At 37.4% G+C, this 17,509-nt stretch overlaps 2 protein-coding genes across 2 annotated transcripts in view; one reads left to right on the top strand and one right to left on the bottom strand.

Moving 5' to 3' along the window:
• Positions 1-17,509, bottom strand: part of ZNF804B (zinc finger protein 804B) — a 583,465-nt gene that overhangs the window by 521,926 nt on the left and 44,030 nt on the right. The gene's annotated exons all lie outside the window — the stretch shown is intronic.
• Positions 12,836-13,597, top strand: TEX47 (testis expressed 47). Its single transcript, XM_049894534.1, has one exon. It carries the CDS (start codon positions 12,836-12,838, stop codon positions 13,595-13,597), a length of 762 nt encoding a protein of 253 aa, XP_049750491.1.

The following is a 17,509-nucleotide window of genomic DNA, read 5'->3' as shown; positions in this document are numbered from 1 at the left end:
TCAGATTTAATCATATTATTACCTAACTTTTTAATTTAGATTAACTTCCCTTCTGTTGACCATACCAAACCAAAACCAAACCCACTGTCATCGAGTCAATCCTGACTCATAGCGACCCTATAGGACAGAGTAGAACTGCCCTGCAGAGTTTCCAAGGAGCGCCTGGCAGATTTGAACTGCTGACCTCTTGGTTAGCAGCCGTAGCACTTAACCACTACGCCACCAGGGTTTCCATTGACCATACAGTACCACTAAATTTCAACATGCTGAGGCACTGCTTCATTCAGTTCCGAATTCTTTTCTAGATTCTTCCTGTTAGGATCATAGCTCTTACTTTCATTGGATATCTCTCACAGCTTGCGGTCATAACATCTTAAGTCTTTCCACTGACAAATGTTTATGTGTGCACATATATTTTGGGTATATAAAGCATGAGTAAGAGGATGGGTAAGCCACTGGAAAGCTGTTCACTGTGGGGGCAAGGTAACCTCACTGTCTTCTTCCTACCCTACTCTCTCCCCTAAGCAAGTTGAAAACCTAACACTGATAAAACCTAGGAATTAAACTCCATGTTTAAAAAAAAAAAAAAAGCAGTTTACTTTTGGAAGAAGGAAAGAAGGTGTATTTAAATGCAAGCTCAACTGACTGGCATGCAGTATGATATTCCATGGGGTTAGCTGCCTCAGAGCAGCTATGCTCCGCCTTGACTCTACAGCCCCCATTTGCAGCACTGAACAGACAACCACAGAGTTTAGTGGCTTAGTTCAATTACAGGAACTCTTTTGGCTGGAGAACTTATGAGTGAAGGAGAAACATTTCTGACTTGTGTTTAGAATGCCTTGCGTATATCCCCCCGCCCTACTGAGAGTATAAATAGACTGAACTGTGCTCAAGGATTTTTTTTTTTTAATTTACTAATTCCAAATTCCAAAATCCTATTGAAAATATTTTTCAAAAGTCTATAATCTTACAGAAAATTTACAACTTGAAATTCTTCATATTGTAGAGGTCTAAAAAAAAAAAAAAAAAAATTTTTTTTTTTTTTTAGTACAAGAGAGCTCCGATTTTATCTGTGCCATGAATAAAAAGACATTGGCATCCAGCACCAGGATTATCATCTGCCTACTCAGAAAAGATGATTAATTTAAGATAAATAGATGTTGGCTTCAGGCACACTGATTGTATTTCCGAAATACTGCTGCAGCAATACTGTCTTTATTCAGAGGTTATCAAGTATTCAGAGGAATCATTCTTTTCTACTCACATAACACAAAAGGTTTGAGATTTAATCTAGGTCCCCTGCATGGTAGGGTTGAATTTTATTTCACTTTACCATCACCAACCATCCAAAGTCTTTAATTTTACTTCTCATAACATAAACTTTTTATTCCTTTTATTGCCCACCTTTATATTTCATTATTGAAAAAAAAAAATGACAAGTATAAAGTATGATAGTACAATTATGCCTCTTAAAACAAATTAAGTCAAAGAGCACAGCAATCGCAGCCTGCTAATAATAGGAAAAAAATCCAGAGCTTGACTATACTTCATCTTTAACTGAAAAGGTTTTATTTTTCCTAAATATTAGCTTTTTTAAAGTATAGGTTAAAAGTGTAAAGTTGTCTGCAGTCAAAAAAGCTATTGATTCTTTATTTTTAATTCAAAAGAATATGGCTCGTTGAAGGCAGAGAAGACGTGCAGTAGGCCAGAGACAGCACTTAGATTCCAATATATAAAAGCATGATAAAGGAAGAATTTCCCCAATTTTATGAGGGATAAGTCTTAAAGAATGACTTAAAAAAAAAAAAGGTAAGACTAGCCTGGTTCTCAAATAGACCACTGGAGGCAAATTTCTAACAAGTAATGAGGAGTCACTGAACACGAGTCAAACCACTGACCTCGACCTCTGAAAATCCACTAAGCTTCACCTCCCACAGCTCTGCGAAAGTGAGATACAAAATGGGCCTTCCCTTTGTCAAGAGTGGAAGACTAAAAATGTGCTTGCTTTTTAATGAGGTGATTTCTTGTTACTATAATGTTCTAAAAAAAAAAAGTTCTAGGTACCATAAATGCACACATGCACCCATACACACACACACACACACACAAGCTCAAGAATCAAACAGATGTTGAATACAAGTCCATGGTAATACCAAACCAAAATTCATTGCTCTCAAGGAGATTCTTACTCACAGCTACCCTATAGGACAGAATAGAACTGCCCCATATGGTATCCAAAGAGCAGTTGATGGATTTGAACTGTCAACTTTTTGGTTAGCAGCCAAGCTCTTAACCACTGTGCCACCGTGGCCACCATGGCTCCCCTATTTATTGGGTGCCTCCTATGTACTGTATGGTTTAAAATCAGGAAAGGTATGTGTCAGGGTTGTATCCTTTCACCATACTTATTCAATCTGTATGCTGAGCAAATAATTCCAGAAGCTGGGCTATATGAAGAAGAACAGGGCATCAGAATTGGAGGACTCATTAACAACCTGTGATATGCAGATGACACAAGCTTGTTTGCTGAAAGGAAAGAGGATTCGAAGTACTTACTAATGAAAATCAAAGACTACAGTCTTCAGTGTGGGTTATATGTTAACCTGAAGAAAAAAAAAAAAATCCTCACTACTAGACCAATAATCAACACTGTGATAAATGGAGAAAAGACTGAAGTGCCCAAGGATTTCATTTTGTTTGGATCCACAATCAATGCCCATGGGAGCAGCGATCATGAAATCAAAGGACATATTGCATTGGGCAAATCTACTGCAAAAGACCTCTTTAAAGTATTAAACAGCAAAGATGTCACTTTGAGGACTAAGGTGCACCTGACCCAAACCATGGTGTTTTCAATCACCTTATATGCATGTGAAAGTTGCACAATAAAGAAGGAAGACCAAAGAAAAATTGATAACTTTGAATTATGGTGTTGGAAAAGAATTTTGTATATACCATAGACTTCCAGAAGAATGAGCAAATCAGCCTTGGAAGAAGTAAGTCAGAACGCTTCTTAGAAGCAAGGATGGGAAGACTTTGACTCACACACTTGGACTTGTTATCAGGAGGGACCATGCCCTGAAGAAGGACATCATGCTTGGTAAAGTGGAGGGTCAGCAAAAAAGAGGAAGACCCTCAATGTGATGGACTGACACAGTGGCTGCAAACAGTGGTCTCAAACATAGCGACATTATTTTTCGTTCTGTTGTACGCAAGGCTGCTATGAGTTGGAACTGATTGGACTGTATCTAACAACAAATATCCTGAATATGATTACTAAAATCGTCACCATTTAACATGGCACCCATCATATTTATTTCTCTGCTTAAAAATATTTAATGTTTCTCTACTGAACATCACAAAATTTGAGATTTCCGTGACTGCTTTTTCAATAACTCTAGCACATCTTTGGGGTTTCTTGTGTGGAACAAATGGTGAATTGTTCTACCTCTAGCCAGAAGGTTGGCAGTTGGAACCCACCCCAAGGCACCTCTGAAGACAGGCCTGGTGATATGCTTCCAAAAGGCCACAATCTTGAAAACAGGGTTTAGATTCAGTTCAGTCATGGCAGGCTAAGAAAACTGCAACAGACAAGAATTTTTTAAATTTGCATGATCCAGAATCATAACCAGAATGGGAAAAATTATATGTGAAGGTCCTGGAACTGGAGACTTTGAAGAGGCATAGTGAGCCCTTTAAGAAGCCTGATGCATGAGACTGGATTATTGCCAGGACTGAGGAGAGAGACACACGTTCAGCCATCTTTGAGCAGGGTGCTGCTGTTTCTGACACTGCTCCAAATCCATTGGGCCAGAGATTTGGTTGCTAGGCAATATGTATGCTACCCTCGTTTTCTAAAAGGGAGACTAAGTTTCCAGCAGGGCTTTGACCTGTAATTATTCCCATTCCAGTTATGGTTCCAGTTCACCCAAATTTTAAAAATCTGGGTCTGTTCTGGTGTTGCTTCCTCAGCCATGATTCAACTGTGAAGAACCAGTTTGAAGCCCTGCTTGAAACTCTTATGGAGCAGTTCTATTCCGTACACATGGAGCCTCAGTACGTCAGAATTGACTCAGCGGCAACTCACACCACCACCACCACCACTTAATTACTGAAATATCCATCATATTCTCTGAAAAACACTCCAATGAGAAATATCTTACTGTTTCAGTACTTCGTGTACATATGTTTTTGTCAGCCTCGCTATAAAGTAAGCAACTTGATGGTAGTAATATTATTTAGCTTTAACTGTAAAAAGAACTTGTATAGCAGGGGGTGTCTATGTTCTCTGCCAACTCTCAACTTCTATTAATTCAATTTTCTCCACTCTCCACAGCACATTGATCAAAGTCACAAGCAGGCAATAAAATAGACATTAGAGCATGATGTGTTTTAGTATAATAGGTTATATGAACCAGAATAGGTACTTATACTAGAATTGTGAAGATGTGACTCCAGCCATCATTACCTTTGCATGTATAAAGCACTTTGCTGATTCAACATTTTAAAAGTCACGAAAAACAAAATTAAGATTTGTTGTGTTAATGTTACCTGATAAAACATGTGCCAAGGGTGTTAGTAAGTCATATGTCTTTAGACCTTTCCTGTCTGCCAAAGGAGCAGAAAATAGACCAGATAAGCAAAGAAAAATAAACATAAATCAGTTTAAGGTTATGAGCAGTCTCCAAAATTCCCATATAGAAGTGACACTCTTAAAATATTTTCAAAGCATACAATACAGCAAGCTATTGTCAGACTGTACATTCCCAGCTAGACACAGTGACATTTTAGAAAAACCAGCATAGTGGTCCTTAATAGAGAAAAAAAACTAGGATCACCATAGCATAATTACCCTATAGTCTTGTTCCTCTATAATTTACTATCGGACTGTTTTCATTCTTACTGTCAAATGTTTTGGAGGAGTGTTCTACACTCTGGCCACTTTTTCCATCTTGACTGGCTCATGGGTTACAACCTGGCTTCCTTCAACCATGGTACTGAATCTGTTCTTTTAAGGTACCCAGGAAACTTGTAATTGCTAAAATTAAAAGGTCACCTCAGTTTTCAACTTTTGGCTTCTTTTGAGAATTTTACTAACAACAACTACCCAAGTTTAAACCTCATCCCTGTATTGACATATCACCTCAGTATTAAACTTTTGACTTCTCTTTAGAATTTGCTAACAACTACCCATGTTTAAACCTCTCTACATCACTTTACTGTACTGACATTTATGAACACTGTATTTTCTTAATTCCTCACCCCCTCTCCACCTTCACTGCCTCTTTCACTGGCTCTTATTTGCCCATTCCCTAAAATTAGGTGTTCTTCCTCGTCCCCTTCTTTCTTTTCACTATTTCATGACTGCATTTGTTCCCATGGTTTCAACTTCTCCCTCAGTGTAGACGATTATCATAGTTGCATCACAAGTCCAGACTTTTCCAGATCCATACTTGCATTCATACCTGAATATTCCCACAGCAACTCCACCTTAACATAATCTACACAAACTATTTTTCTTCCCGAATCTGGGATTTCTCCTGTACCCTCCAACTGTATTAAATAAGTCTTAGTCTTCTCATGACTGATACTCAAACCCATCAAAAAAAAAAAAAAACCTGTTGCTGTAGAGTAGATTCTGATTCATAGCAACCCTATAGGACAGAGTAGAACTGCCCGAGGAATAGCTGGTAGATTCGAACTGCCGACCTTGTGGTTAGTAGCCGTAGTTCTCAACCACTGCACCACCAGGGCACCACTCAAACCCACAGAGTCATCTTAAAATCCTTGCATACCTCACCTCCCTTAACTAGTTGATCAAATCATCTATCTAGGTGATGGCTCGCTTGTCTTCCTCAGTCTTGGCAACTGTCTCAATTCAGACTCTACCTGTCCAGCTGGGCTAATATACTTAAAGATCTACCTTTCTCTCAGTAGTATGCCCTAGGCTATTCATACAAAGAAGATCTCACCTCATGCAAGGTCTTTTATGGAATGAGTTTCCTGGACTGTGTCTGGGTAACTGCTGCATATCCCATTGCTATGTTTTCCTATCTAGACATTCCTGAGTAATAGCCCTCATTGTTCAACCTGGTCCAGGAGTCACCATTTTATAAATTCAATGCATCGGCAGACTCTTAACTACACTACCCCAGACTCACAAAAAGAACCACGCACGCATTACCTTTCACAAAGCCATTGCAATAGCCCTATTTTTTTTTAATTTTTTTTAGCAGAGCAATAATATACACACACTGAGAAGATTTGAAAAATACAAAATAAACATCACCCCAAATTTCACCAATTTTAACATTTGCCTAGATTTTTCTCTACTCTGGTTTCTATGTCCTTAATTAAATAAAATTGAGATCACATGCTATATATAATTTTCTTATATTCTTTACCTTAGAGCATAACCATTTTTCCATGCCTTTAAATTATTGTTCAAATATAATTTCAAGGGCTTAATGGTATTATATAATTAACATATCTAATTTTTGAAGTTTATCTTTTAATGCCTATAATAACTATTTATATTTATATTAAAACATTTCTCAGTAATTTTATCTCTTTATGATAGGCACCTGGAAGAGGATTTATGTAGTTAAAAGGGATGAAATTTTTAAACTCATGATCCATATTATCAAATTACTTTCCAGAAAATTTGAACCAACTTACTCTTTCACTGGCAGAAAATAAGAGCCCTCACTTACCAATGGCAGAATCCTTAAAAATGCTCTGGCTGCCTGCAGTATTCCCCATCTCCAATTCTTCTGCACTTCACAGGCAACTTCCAAAAACACAGTTTTGATTATGAACACTCCAAAAATTCCAGTGACTCTCTTCAAGCCAATGAGCGTGGCATCCAAGTCTTCCACAAGCTGGCTCCAACTTACTTCCTTCTCCTTTCTCACAGGGCCCCTCACCTGCCCTGTGGCTTAGACCAGCAGTTCTGTTGCTGGCTACACTTAGAATCACCTGGAGAGGTTGTAACTAATAAATTCATCATGGCCACATTCCAGACTAATTAAATAACAACCAGGAACTGGCAATATGTTTAACCTCCCCCAGATGATTCGAACTGACAGTAGGGTTGAAATCACTGCAAATTAGCCCATTCTTCCTTAAAGTGAAATGGATAAAAAGCCTCGAAGAGTACTTGTCAAAAATGCAGATTCTTGAATCTCAGTTTAAACCCACTGACTGAAATGTTTTAGGACCCAGGACCAGGAATCTGCAATTTAACAAACCTGCTGATTCTACAGTTTGAGAACTACTCCTGTAGCCATTTTCTTAAGTGTGTCACATTCCTTAACTCTCTAACATACACCTCTGCTATCCAGGCTTCAAGCTTGCAACGCCTGTTTCCTATCTTCCCTGATCCCCACCTATGCCCACACAAACACAAAAAAAAATCATAATAATATATAGTTTTTAATGCCCAGCTTAAATACTCACACTTCTCATAAGATTTAATTATTCCAACATTCTGTGCTTTCAGTGTTCATTGTTCATACTTTTATCATAGTGCTTCTTCTATCTCTCTAACCTAGGCCTGTATTGGATATAGTTGTGGGAAACCTTAAGCCCTACTAGTAGAATTTTTCATGTGCAGATACAATACCTGGTTCACAAGAACATAGCCATAGTGCCTGGCATATATTTTCTGCTAATAGTAAGCAGACATATGTTAAATGCTGGAATTGAATAACAAAGAATTTCTAGCCCGTACTGTCCTTGATAAATATTATCATACACTGTTCCATAATGTGTTTGGTGAAGAGGGGCAATGCTGGGGAAGATAATCTAGTTTTTTTGAAAAAAATCTTCAAATATCTAATAATTTGGTAACTAAGCTTACTCTTATGTGCCCTGCTAAATCAAGTATGTTTTCTCTGCTTAAGTGTTTCTGTATCCACCCTTAGTAAAAGGCTGTACACCAAGTTGTTAACCATTTATCTAGACCATTGTTATGGATTAAATTATGTCCCCAAAGTATGGGTTGGAATCCTAACCCTCTACCTGTGGCTGTAATCCTGTTTGGACATAGGGTTTCTTTGTCATGTTGACGAGGCCATACCACTGTAGGGTATGTCCTAAACTTAATCACTTTTGATTTAAAAGTAAGGGCAGATTAGACACAGATGCATGCACAAACTGGGCAAGATAGATGCCAGGTGAGGATAGCCAAGGAATTAGGAATGCCTGGAGAAACCGACTTTTAGCCTCCAGAGCTGTGAGAAAGTAAATTTCTGTTCTTTAAGCCATCCACTTGGGGTATTTTTGTTACAGCTACACAGGGAAACTAGCACAACCTACTGACCACTTACCCGTTATACCTATTGCCATCGAGTTGATTTCGACTCATAGCAACCCTACAGGACAAAGTAGAACTGCCCCATAGGGTTTCCAAGGCTGTAAATCTTAGGAAGCAGATTGCCACATTTTCTCCCGAAGAGCGGGCTGGTGGGTTCGAACCTCCAATCTTTTGGTTAGCAGCTGAGCGCTTAACCACTGTGCCACTGGGGCTCACCACTTAGATCTTTAAAACACAGAAAAGAAATTAAAGGAAGTAATTTAGAGTTTTTCTGTTTCATCAGTGCATGAGCACTGGTGAAAGGCTAATGTAAAATCTGGCGTTCCAAGTTGAGATCAACTTCAGTGAATGCACAACCTCACGTTCTAATCACTGAATTCAAGAAGCATTCACAAAGCCGCCCTGTTACATCCTGCTCCCCTGAAGGCCATGTGCAAATGAGAACCCCTTCATTAAGCTTTCCAAGAAAATCCAGCTAGCCTTTCTTCCTCAGTGCTCCTAAATCACTGAACATTATTTACTTTGTATTTATGTTTTTCCATGTCTTGTGATGATTTGCAGATATATCTTCACTCCTACTGATTTCTAAATTCCTGGAATAAAGAACCATGTATTTTCATATTTATATTCTTTACAGTGCTTATGATATCATCTGACACACTAAAGGTGTCAATAAGCTTGATATGAATGTGTAGATAATGATAGTAGACGAATTTTGTTGAATTGCAGTTATGATGTAGGAGTGTTCTTTTAAATTTACTTTATCCAACCTATAAACTACATATCCAGAGGAATCATCGTGTCATAGAAGAGTGAACGGTGGCCTGTGACCACGGGTAGGGAGGGGGATAATTTATGTCCTCTTTTTTTTTAACCACAGGTAGACAGAATAGAGAGGTTGTTGACAGCAGGTTTGAATTGTGTAGAAATTATACAACTACTCCATGCTTTAGTTGGCTCACCTACAAACTGTGGAAAACATTTGTATCTATCTTATTGGGTTGTTGTGAAGGTTGAACTAGTTAAAACATGTAAAACAACATAATGCATGGTATGTAATAAATGCTCAATTAATTTTTTTTAGTCTTTTTAATCTTTTCTACCTCCCTTGAAAGAACAAAAGGACACTGGGAGTTAGTCAAGGACATTTGATGGAGATTAAAACCAGAGCATAAGTGTACATTAGAAATAGTAAGGTGCACTGCTTGATGTGAGTAACAGGTATGCTTTGAAGACTCATGTGGGAGTAAATTGAATAACGAGGGTAAGTAGGTAGAATAACTAATACAAGACTTGGCATCATAAGGTTCATCTCAGGTTCTGTCACTTAGTTTACATTAATGGGAAGGAACAATGTGGAGAAGGAGGGTGAGAATGGTTACACAACTTGGGGAATATCAGTGTCACTGTGTTGTACATGTAGAAACTTGTGACTTGGTCTATGTTTTACTGTGTATATTCTCAACACCAAAAAATAAAATAAATTATTTAAAAAATAAAATAAAAAAGATTATCACCCTTTGACAGAAGGGATGGCTTACCCAGTTTAAGTGAGGAATAATAATGATGAAATACCACCATTCTTCTATTAGGTTTATATTGGAGGAACAAAGAAATATGAATAAAAGGGAAACAAAAAACACACATGGGAAGAAAAATCACAGTTGAGTGTTTTTATAGGGGCAAAAAAAAAAAAAAAAAAAAAAAGACACATGTAATAACCAGGGAGAGGTTGTGTAGGATATGATCAGAAAGTGAGCTTTGATTTAGGAGAAGGCGGAGTACATAAAGGTTGTAATGCTAGCAGAAATACAAAACATATAAAAGTAATTTAAAAGAAATGGTGCAAGTTAACCAGTCTTTGAGGAGAGAGAGTGAAGCCAAGGAAGAAAATAAGCAGAACTATGGAATGCTAGTTTCAATTGCCTCATATGCACGCAAGGCTGAGCAATAAGGAAGACCCAAGAACTGATGCCTTTGAATTATGGTATTGGTGATGAATATTGAAGATACCATGGACTGCCAGAAGAATGAATAAAACTGTCTTGGAAGAAGTAAGACTAGAATGCCCCTTAGAAATGAGGATGGTGAGACTTCATCTCAGGGACATGTTATCAGAAGATGGACATCATGCTTGATAAAGCAGAGGGTCAGCGAAAGAGAGGAAGACCTCAACAAGATGGATTGACACAGTGGCTTCAACGAAGGGCTCAAACATAACAATGATTGTGAGAATGGCACAGGACTGGGCAGTGTTAATGCAGGCACATATTTTGCAATGGGAAATATGGTTAATAAAAAGAATAATAATTAAAATGTTGGTATTTTAAATCTGAAGGGCTAGAGGGACATCCAAGGGGAGAAGAGTTGTAAATAAACAGTTGGGGATTTTAATTTAGGAGTCTTCTGTGCAGAGAAAATACTGGATAAGAATTAGATTTTGTTTTGCCAATCCCAATCAAGATGGAGAAGGATCCCTAGTCCTGGGCTCAGCAAGAAAGATTCCATGATCAATCAGCAATGTCAGTTACGGAACTGGGAGACAAGAAAGGCATCAAAAACCACCCATGTGTCCTCACATAAAAGAAACATAGACAGGGCTGAGCCAATGGGGCAGGGAGGCAGAGTGAGAGAGATATGTGTAATGAATACAGAGCCACAGCATTGCCCAGAGATTAGGTGTGAGAAGGAATCAGGTAGAGATTCAGGAAGAAACCCAGAGAAATCCAGTGTCATAGACACCAAGGGAAGAGAAAAGGCCATAAAGGATGTCATTGTCAGTACCATCACATTCTGTAAAACATTAAGAAAAATGAGCATAAGAAAAACCCCTAGACTGGGCAATAAGATTTCTGTGCACCTTTGGAAAGACTGAATTGTTTCAGGATGTGATGAAGTAAACCATAAGTGAGGAATTACAGTCAATTTTTATGTATCACACAAAGAAATATTAAGTCACTTCTCAGCCTCGACTTTCTGGAATAATTTTTGACTGTATTTTATTAAAACCTGACCATGATGTTGGATAAAACAAACATCAGGAAAAAATGTACTCAAAGGTTTAATTTTTTTACATTGAATAAGGGTGTTTTCTAACCTTACTGCTTTAGAGTTATGACTTAGAGCTCATGTGTATGCAACCTTAAGAGATGGTGTTATTAGTTTTTTAATCCTAAAAATTAACCTAAGTTCATATTAAGAAAACCAAAACTTACAGTGGAGACTTGTAAGCACAAAGTTGCCATTACTCAGATTTGGATATGTGTTCTTATCATCATTAATTAGTGCATGAGTACAACAGAGATGGTCTACAACCACACTTTCTATATACCAAAAAAAAAAAAGTTGTTCTGGGAAGTTTTCCAGGTCCACCATTTGTCGGATTTACAAATGCATCTGGCTAAAAATAAGCCATTCAGGGAAAGAAGCCCTCCCTTCCTCTACCATGAAATTGAGGTGTTGGTTGAAATACACCCATTAAATTAAGAACTGGAAATTGTAAGGGCTCTCTAGCCCTTTAAGGCAGCTGGCATTCCAACTGACTCCTGCACTATGGAAATCAGAATAGAACACAGGACAGCAGAGAGGACAGGCAGTTGGAAGAGTGATGGAGGTCAAGTAGGACATAAGGAGGAACTGGTAAATAAAAGAAGCACTTGAAGAAAGAAAATGAAAAGTTCAGCTGATCTGAAACAAACAAACAGAAAAGGAGAGTTGTAAAAAAAGTAAGTTAAAAATAACAGAACACTTTTATTTGACCCCTATAAAGGAAAAAATAAATAAACCCAAGAAAAAAAGAACCATTTCTGCGAAGTGCTGATAGGAGAGAAAACTTGTTTGTTCAGAAGTTTACTGTTATTATCCAAGAAGCACTATTAACTTTTAGGATCCTGAGTAAAGGTTAAATAATCTCATATTAGGAGTTAGTGATCTCCAGATTTTTTTTAATAGACCAGTAAAATGTATAAAAGAAATTGGGGAAATTTTTATGAAAACACCAGTTTATTAATTTGACAAATCAAGGACAATCTGTAATCACCATTACATAAATGAAATGATATTTTAATATGCTGTAGGGACTGTCAGCACATATAGTCCTATATTCCTACCGATCATACTCAAAATGGCAAACCTAACAGGCATCTTTCAAAAACAGAGTAAATTTACTCTAGAGTAAATTTTCTCTTCTGCCTACTCTCAGAATCTTTGGAAAGTTGCCCCTGCACCTCCCAGCCTTGGTGTAATTGTTACACATGTCCTTGAAAACTTAAAAAAGAAAAACTCTACAATTTGAGTATTGTTTTACCATTATGTTTCATTTCAAAGTAGTTGCTTATCAATATTCTCAGGAAGGATTTTGCAATTCAATGACATTTGGCAGACTGTGATTCATTCTTTTTTTGTCAGGACAAAAAAAAAGCGTTCATCACTGAAGCGGTATCCTGATATTATAACCTGATACTATAAACGTGACAAGCTTAAACCTGGAATCGATAAGAAGTGTAAATAGGATTCACCATGTCCTCAGGCCGTCAAGCCAGAAAAGCCAGCAAACGAACTATTCCATTGGAACCCCTTATAATGCCACAAGTTCCACGTAGCAATTACTTGCACTTTCAGGAAGAGAAGCAAAGACTACAACTAAAGAAATTCCTCCTTCATAGGATGTTTCTAGTGGCCAAGATTCTAGCACACACAGAAAAAAAAGATATTGCTGAATACTATGAACGAACGTTTCAGTCAATTTTGAAACGTCACCTAGGAGAAGCGGTGACAGGCTTGTTGCTCATATATCCCACTTCCATTCTTCATATCCTTGAGTCTTCCAGTGGTACTCTTTTCCGAATTCTTTTAGATTATCTTGACCATGAAAAGAATGAAAATGAATTTTTAATTCAAGGAATGAAAATTATAGTCATGTCCCATAACATCCCAGCGAGGCTGTTTTTGCAATGGCAGGTCTCGGTAATAAAAGTGCCAGTTATGTACCTCGATGATGTGACACAGTCACAGTCCCTAGAAGAGGTCGTCACAGAGTTTCTCACCCAAATTCATAAACTAGGACTTCACCTTTTTAAGACTGTTAAAGTGGGCACCAAAGGGCCAGGTGATAACTTGCACCAAGTTGCTCCCGACCTACTACTCCCAGAACAAATAATAAAGTATTTGTGCAACTCTGAAGAATTCCTGGACCCAGCAGCATTCATACAAATGTATAGTAATCCCGTACATGTCACTTTGGATTCTGAGGTGGTATGGCCCGCTCCTACCCGTTTCTAGGATTGAAAGAGTTGATGTGGTTGTGTCTCTTAAGGAATTTATGCTACTTAATAAAAGGAAAATATTCCTAAAGTTGTTTCTCTCTCTTTTTTTTTTTTTTTAAGGAACTCAGCACTGCGATGTGCACATAAGTTATCTTTATAGAGAATGCTGAAGTTTCAAATAAACTTACAAATGTAATTTTTGTTCTAATATTTAGTTTAATGTGTTATTTTAGTAGGCAGAGAGGTTGAATAAGTTGATAGTAAGTTCTCAAATAACATCATTTCCATGGAACTACCCTTTTTTTTTAATAGAAAAATATGGGCGACAAAGGACAACCACCTGATTCAGATTCTCATTGGTTCTCTTAACAATCCTTTAGCAGACACCACTAGACAGAAGAACTGCACTCTGTTGTAGGGGTACAAAAACTTGGGAAAGAGCTTACCCTTGAGTTTCTTGCAACGCCAGGTGACAGGCAAGTGTGTGTAAAAGTAGCTACGGTATAATATGTAATATAGTAATTACTATAATGGCAGTATGTAGGAAGGACTCTGACAGCACAATTAAAAGAGTAGTATCTGCATAATCCCTACATTCAGAAGATAAAACCTAACCTTTGCAAATGGCTCCAAAGCTCCTGTTGGACCACATAATCAAAAATATTGAGGCTATTATAAAGCTAAAGAACACAATAGCTTATTAAAACCACTGGAAAATATATTGTTAGAGATCACTGTATTCCTTCATGCAAAATCACTTATTGACTGCTCTCTGTATGATAGACAATTTACCTGGCACTAGGGATATGGCAACTTACAATGCAGACATGAAATTGGCCCATGTGTAAAACTTACATGTGATTCCACATAAAATAAACAAATTAGTTATTTTCTCAGTTTACGTCCTATAAAGCACTTATGTGCAATTTCTCTATGACCTATTTTAAGTTGGTTTCTCCCTTTACCAAGGACTAATACTTATTTGCATTTTAAAATTTTTTGTAGATTCTTTAATCAATTTAATGACATTGATATTTTGATAACTTCAATGATATTTTATCCAAAAATGACCTTAATATCTTACAACAAAGACTTTGGATTTACTGGAAAAATCTTGTTATATCATTTTAATTTCATTTTTATTGCTTTTTGATTTCCATTCCCTTCAGGAAAAAAGCAATCTCAGTATGCACCCAAAGTTCTTCATACACAGATAATTTGCCATTATTTCCTCCATATCAGAATCAAATTTCAGCAAAGATCATTCCTATTTTTATATTTTATAATACATACTTAAATACAGAGTGCTCTTGTTCACTGTGAGCTGAACCTGAAGTTGCATTCACTTCAAATCAATAACAGGAAGAACATATTTCAGATAGAATGAGAAAACATTTTTCGGGTTATAAAAAGAGTATATAATTTTCAGATTTTATGAATTTAGCAAATACTAAACACCTAGTATTACTTAGGAATGTACTATTTACTCTTTGAACTGTGAAAAGGAGACAAGACAGCCATTAATAGTGAATAAATGATTTAGTGACAAAAATGAGTGGAGGTGAAAGTAAATGTTTCCCAGGTTAAAAAAAAAAAAAAAAGCAATAGACAAAACACTTTATGGAAGAAGTGGCTTTGAAAAGTGATGAGGATTTGGATGTGAGAAATTATTTGGGAGTGCGGACTAGCATGTTTAATGAGCTGAGACAGGAAGGAGAAAATGAATAATAAATGTTCATTGGACCAGATAGAAGTCCTTTTATTGGGATGAATTTTGTTGGGAAACATATTTTCTAAAGTTAAAATTATATATATATATACACAGACTAAGATAGACTAGGAAGAAGGACCCAGCAGTCTACTTCTGAAAAGCATTAGCCAGTGAAAACCTTATGAATAGCAGTGGAACATTCTCTGATATAGTGCTGGAAGATGAGCCCCCAGGTTGGAAGGCACTCAGAAGATGACTGGAGAAGAGCTACCTCCTCAAAGTAGAGTCGACCTTAATGACGTGGATGGAGTAAAGCTTTCGAGACCTTCATTTGCTGATGTGACATGACTCAAAATGAGAAGAAACATATGCAAACATCCATTAATAATCAGAACCTGGAATGTATGAAGTATGAATCTAGAAAAATTGGAAATCGTCAAAAATGAAATGGAACGCATAAACATCGATATCCTAGGCATTAGTGAGCTGAAATGGACTGGTATTGGCCATTTTGAATTGGACAATCATATAGTCTACTATGCTGGGAATGACAACTCGAAGTGGGATGGTGTTCCATTCATCATCAAAAACAACATTTCAAGATCTATCCTGAAGTACAACGCTGTCAGTGATAGGATAAAATCCATACGCCTAAAAGGAAGATCAGTTAATATGACTATTATTCAAATTCAAGCACCAACCACTAGGGCCAAAGATGAAGACATAGAAGATTTTTATCAGCTGTTGCAGTCTGAAATTGATCGAACATGCAATCAAGATGCATTGATAATTACTGGCAATTGGAATGTGAAAGTTGGAAACAAAGGAGAAAGATCAGTAGTTGGAAGATGTGGCCTTGGTGATAGAAACAATGCCAGAGATCGAAGGATAGAGTTTTGCAAGCCAACAACTTCTTCATTGCAAATACCTCCTTTCACCAACATAAACGGCAGCTATACACATGGACTTCACCAGATGGAACACATGGAAATCAAATGGTCTACATCAGTGGAAAGAGAAGATGGAAAAGCTCAATATCGTCAGTCAGAGCAAGGCCAGGGGCCGACTGTGGAACAGACCATCAATTGCTCATATGCAAGTTCAGGATGAAACTGAAGAAAATCAGAGCAAGTCCCCAAGAGCCAAAATATGACCTTGAGTACATCCCACCTGAATTTAGAGACCATCTGAAGAATAGATTTGACGCATTGAGCACTAGTGACCGAAGACCAGACGAGTTGTGGAATGACATCAAGGACATCATACATGAAGAAAGCAAGAGATCATTGACAAGACAGAAAAGACCAAGATGGATGTCAGAGGAGACTCTGAAACTTGCTCTAGAACATCGAGCAGCTAAAGCAAAAAGAAGAATTGATGAAGTAAAAAAACTGAACAGAAGCTTTCAAAGGGCCTCTCAAGAAGACAAAATAAAGTATTATAATGACACGTGCAAAGAGCTGGAGATGGAAAACCAAAAGGGAAGAACACGCTCGGTGTTTCTCAAGCTGAAAGAACTGAAGAAAAACTTCAAGCCTCGAGTTGCAATAGTGAAGGATTCTATGGGGAAAATATTAAAAGACGCAGGAAGCTTCAAAAGAAGGTGGAAGGAATACACAGTCATTATACCAAAAAGAATTAGTCGATGTTCAACCATTTCAAGAGGTGGCATATGATCAGGAACCAATGGTACTGAAGGAAGAAGTCCAAGCTGCTCTGAAGACATTGGTGAAAAACAAGGCTCCAGGAATTGATGGAATATCAATTGAGATGTTTCAACAAACAGATGCAGCACTGGAGGTGCTCAACTGTATATGACAAGAAATATGGAAGACAGCTTCCTGGCCATCTGACTGGAAGAAATCCATATTTATGCCTATTCCCAACAAAGGTGATCCAACCAAATGTGAAAATTATAGAACAATATCATTAATATCACACGCAAGCAAAATTTTGCTGAAGATCATTCAAAAATGGCTGCAGCAGTATATTGACAAGGAACTGCCAGAAATTCAGGCCGGTTTCAGAAGAGGATGTGGAACCAGGGGTATCATTGCTGATGTCAGATGGATCCTGGCTGAAAGCAGAGAATACCAGAAGGATGTTTACCTGTGCTTTATTGACTATGCAAAGCCATTCGACTGTGTGGATCATAACAAATTATGGATAACATTGAGAAGAATGGGAATTCCAGAACACTTAATTGTGTTCATGACA

The sequence above is a fragment of the Elephas maximus genome, chromosome 8 (genome assembly GCF_024166365.1).
Source record: "Elephas maximus indicus isolate mEleMax1 chromosome 8, mEleMax1 primary haplotype, whole genome shotgun sequence".
NCBI classification, from domain to species: Eukaryota; Metazoa; Chordata; class Mammalia; order Proboscidea; family Elephantidae; genus Elephas; species Elephas maximus.
The sequence above is the reverse complement of the archived record's forward strand: the minus strand, read 5'-3'. Positions and strand labels throughout refer to the sequence as shown.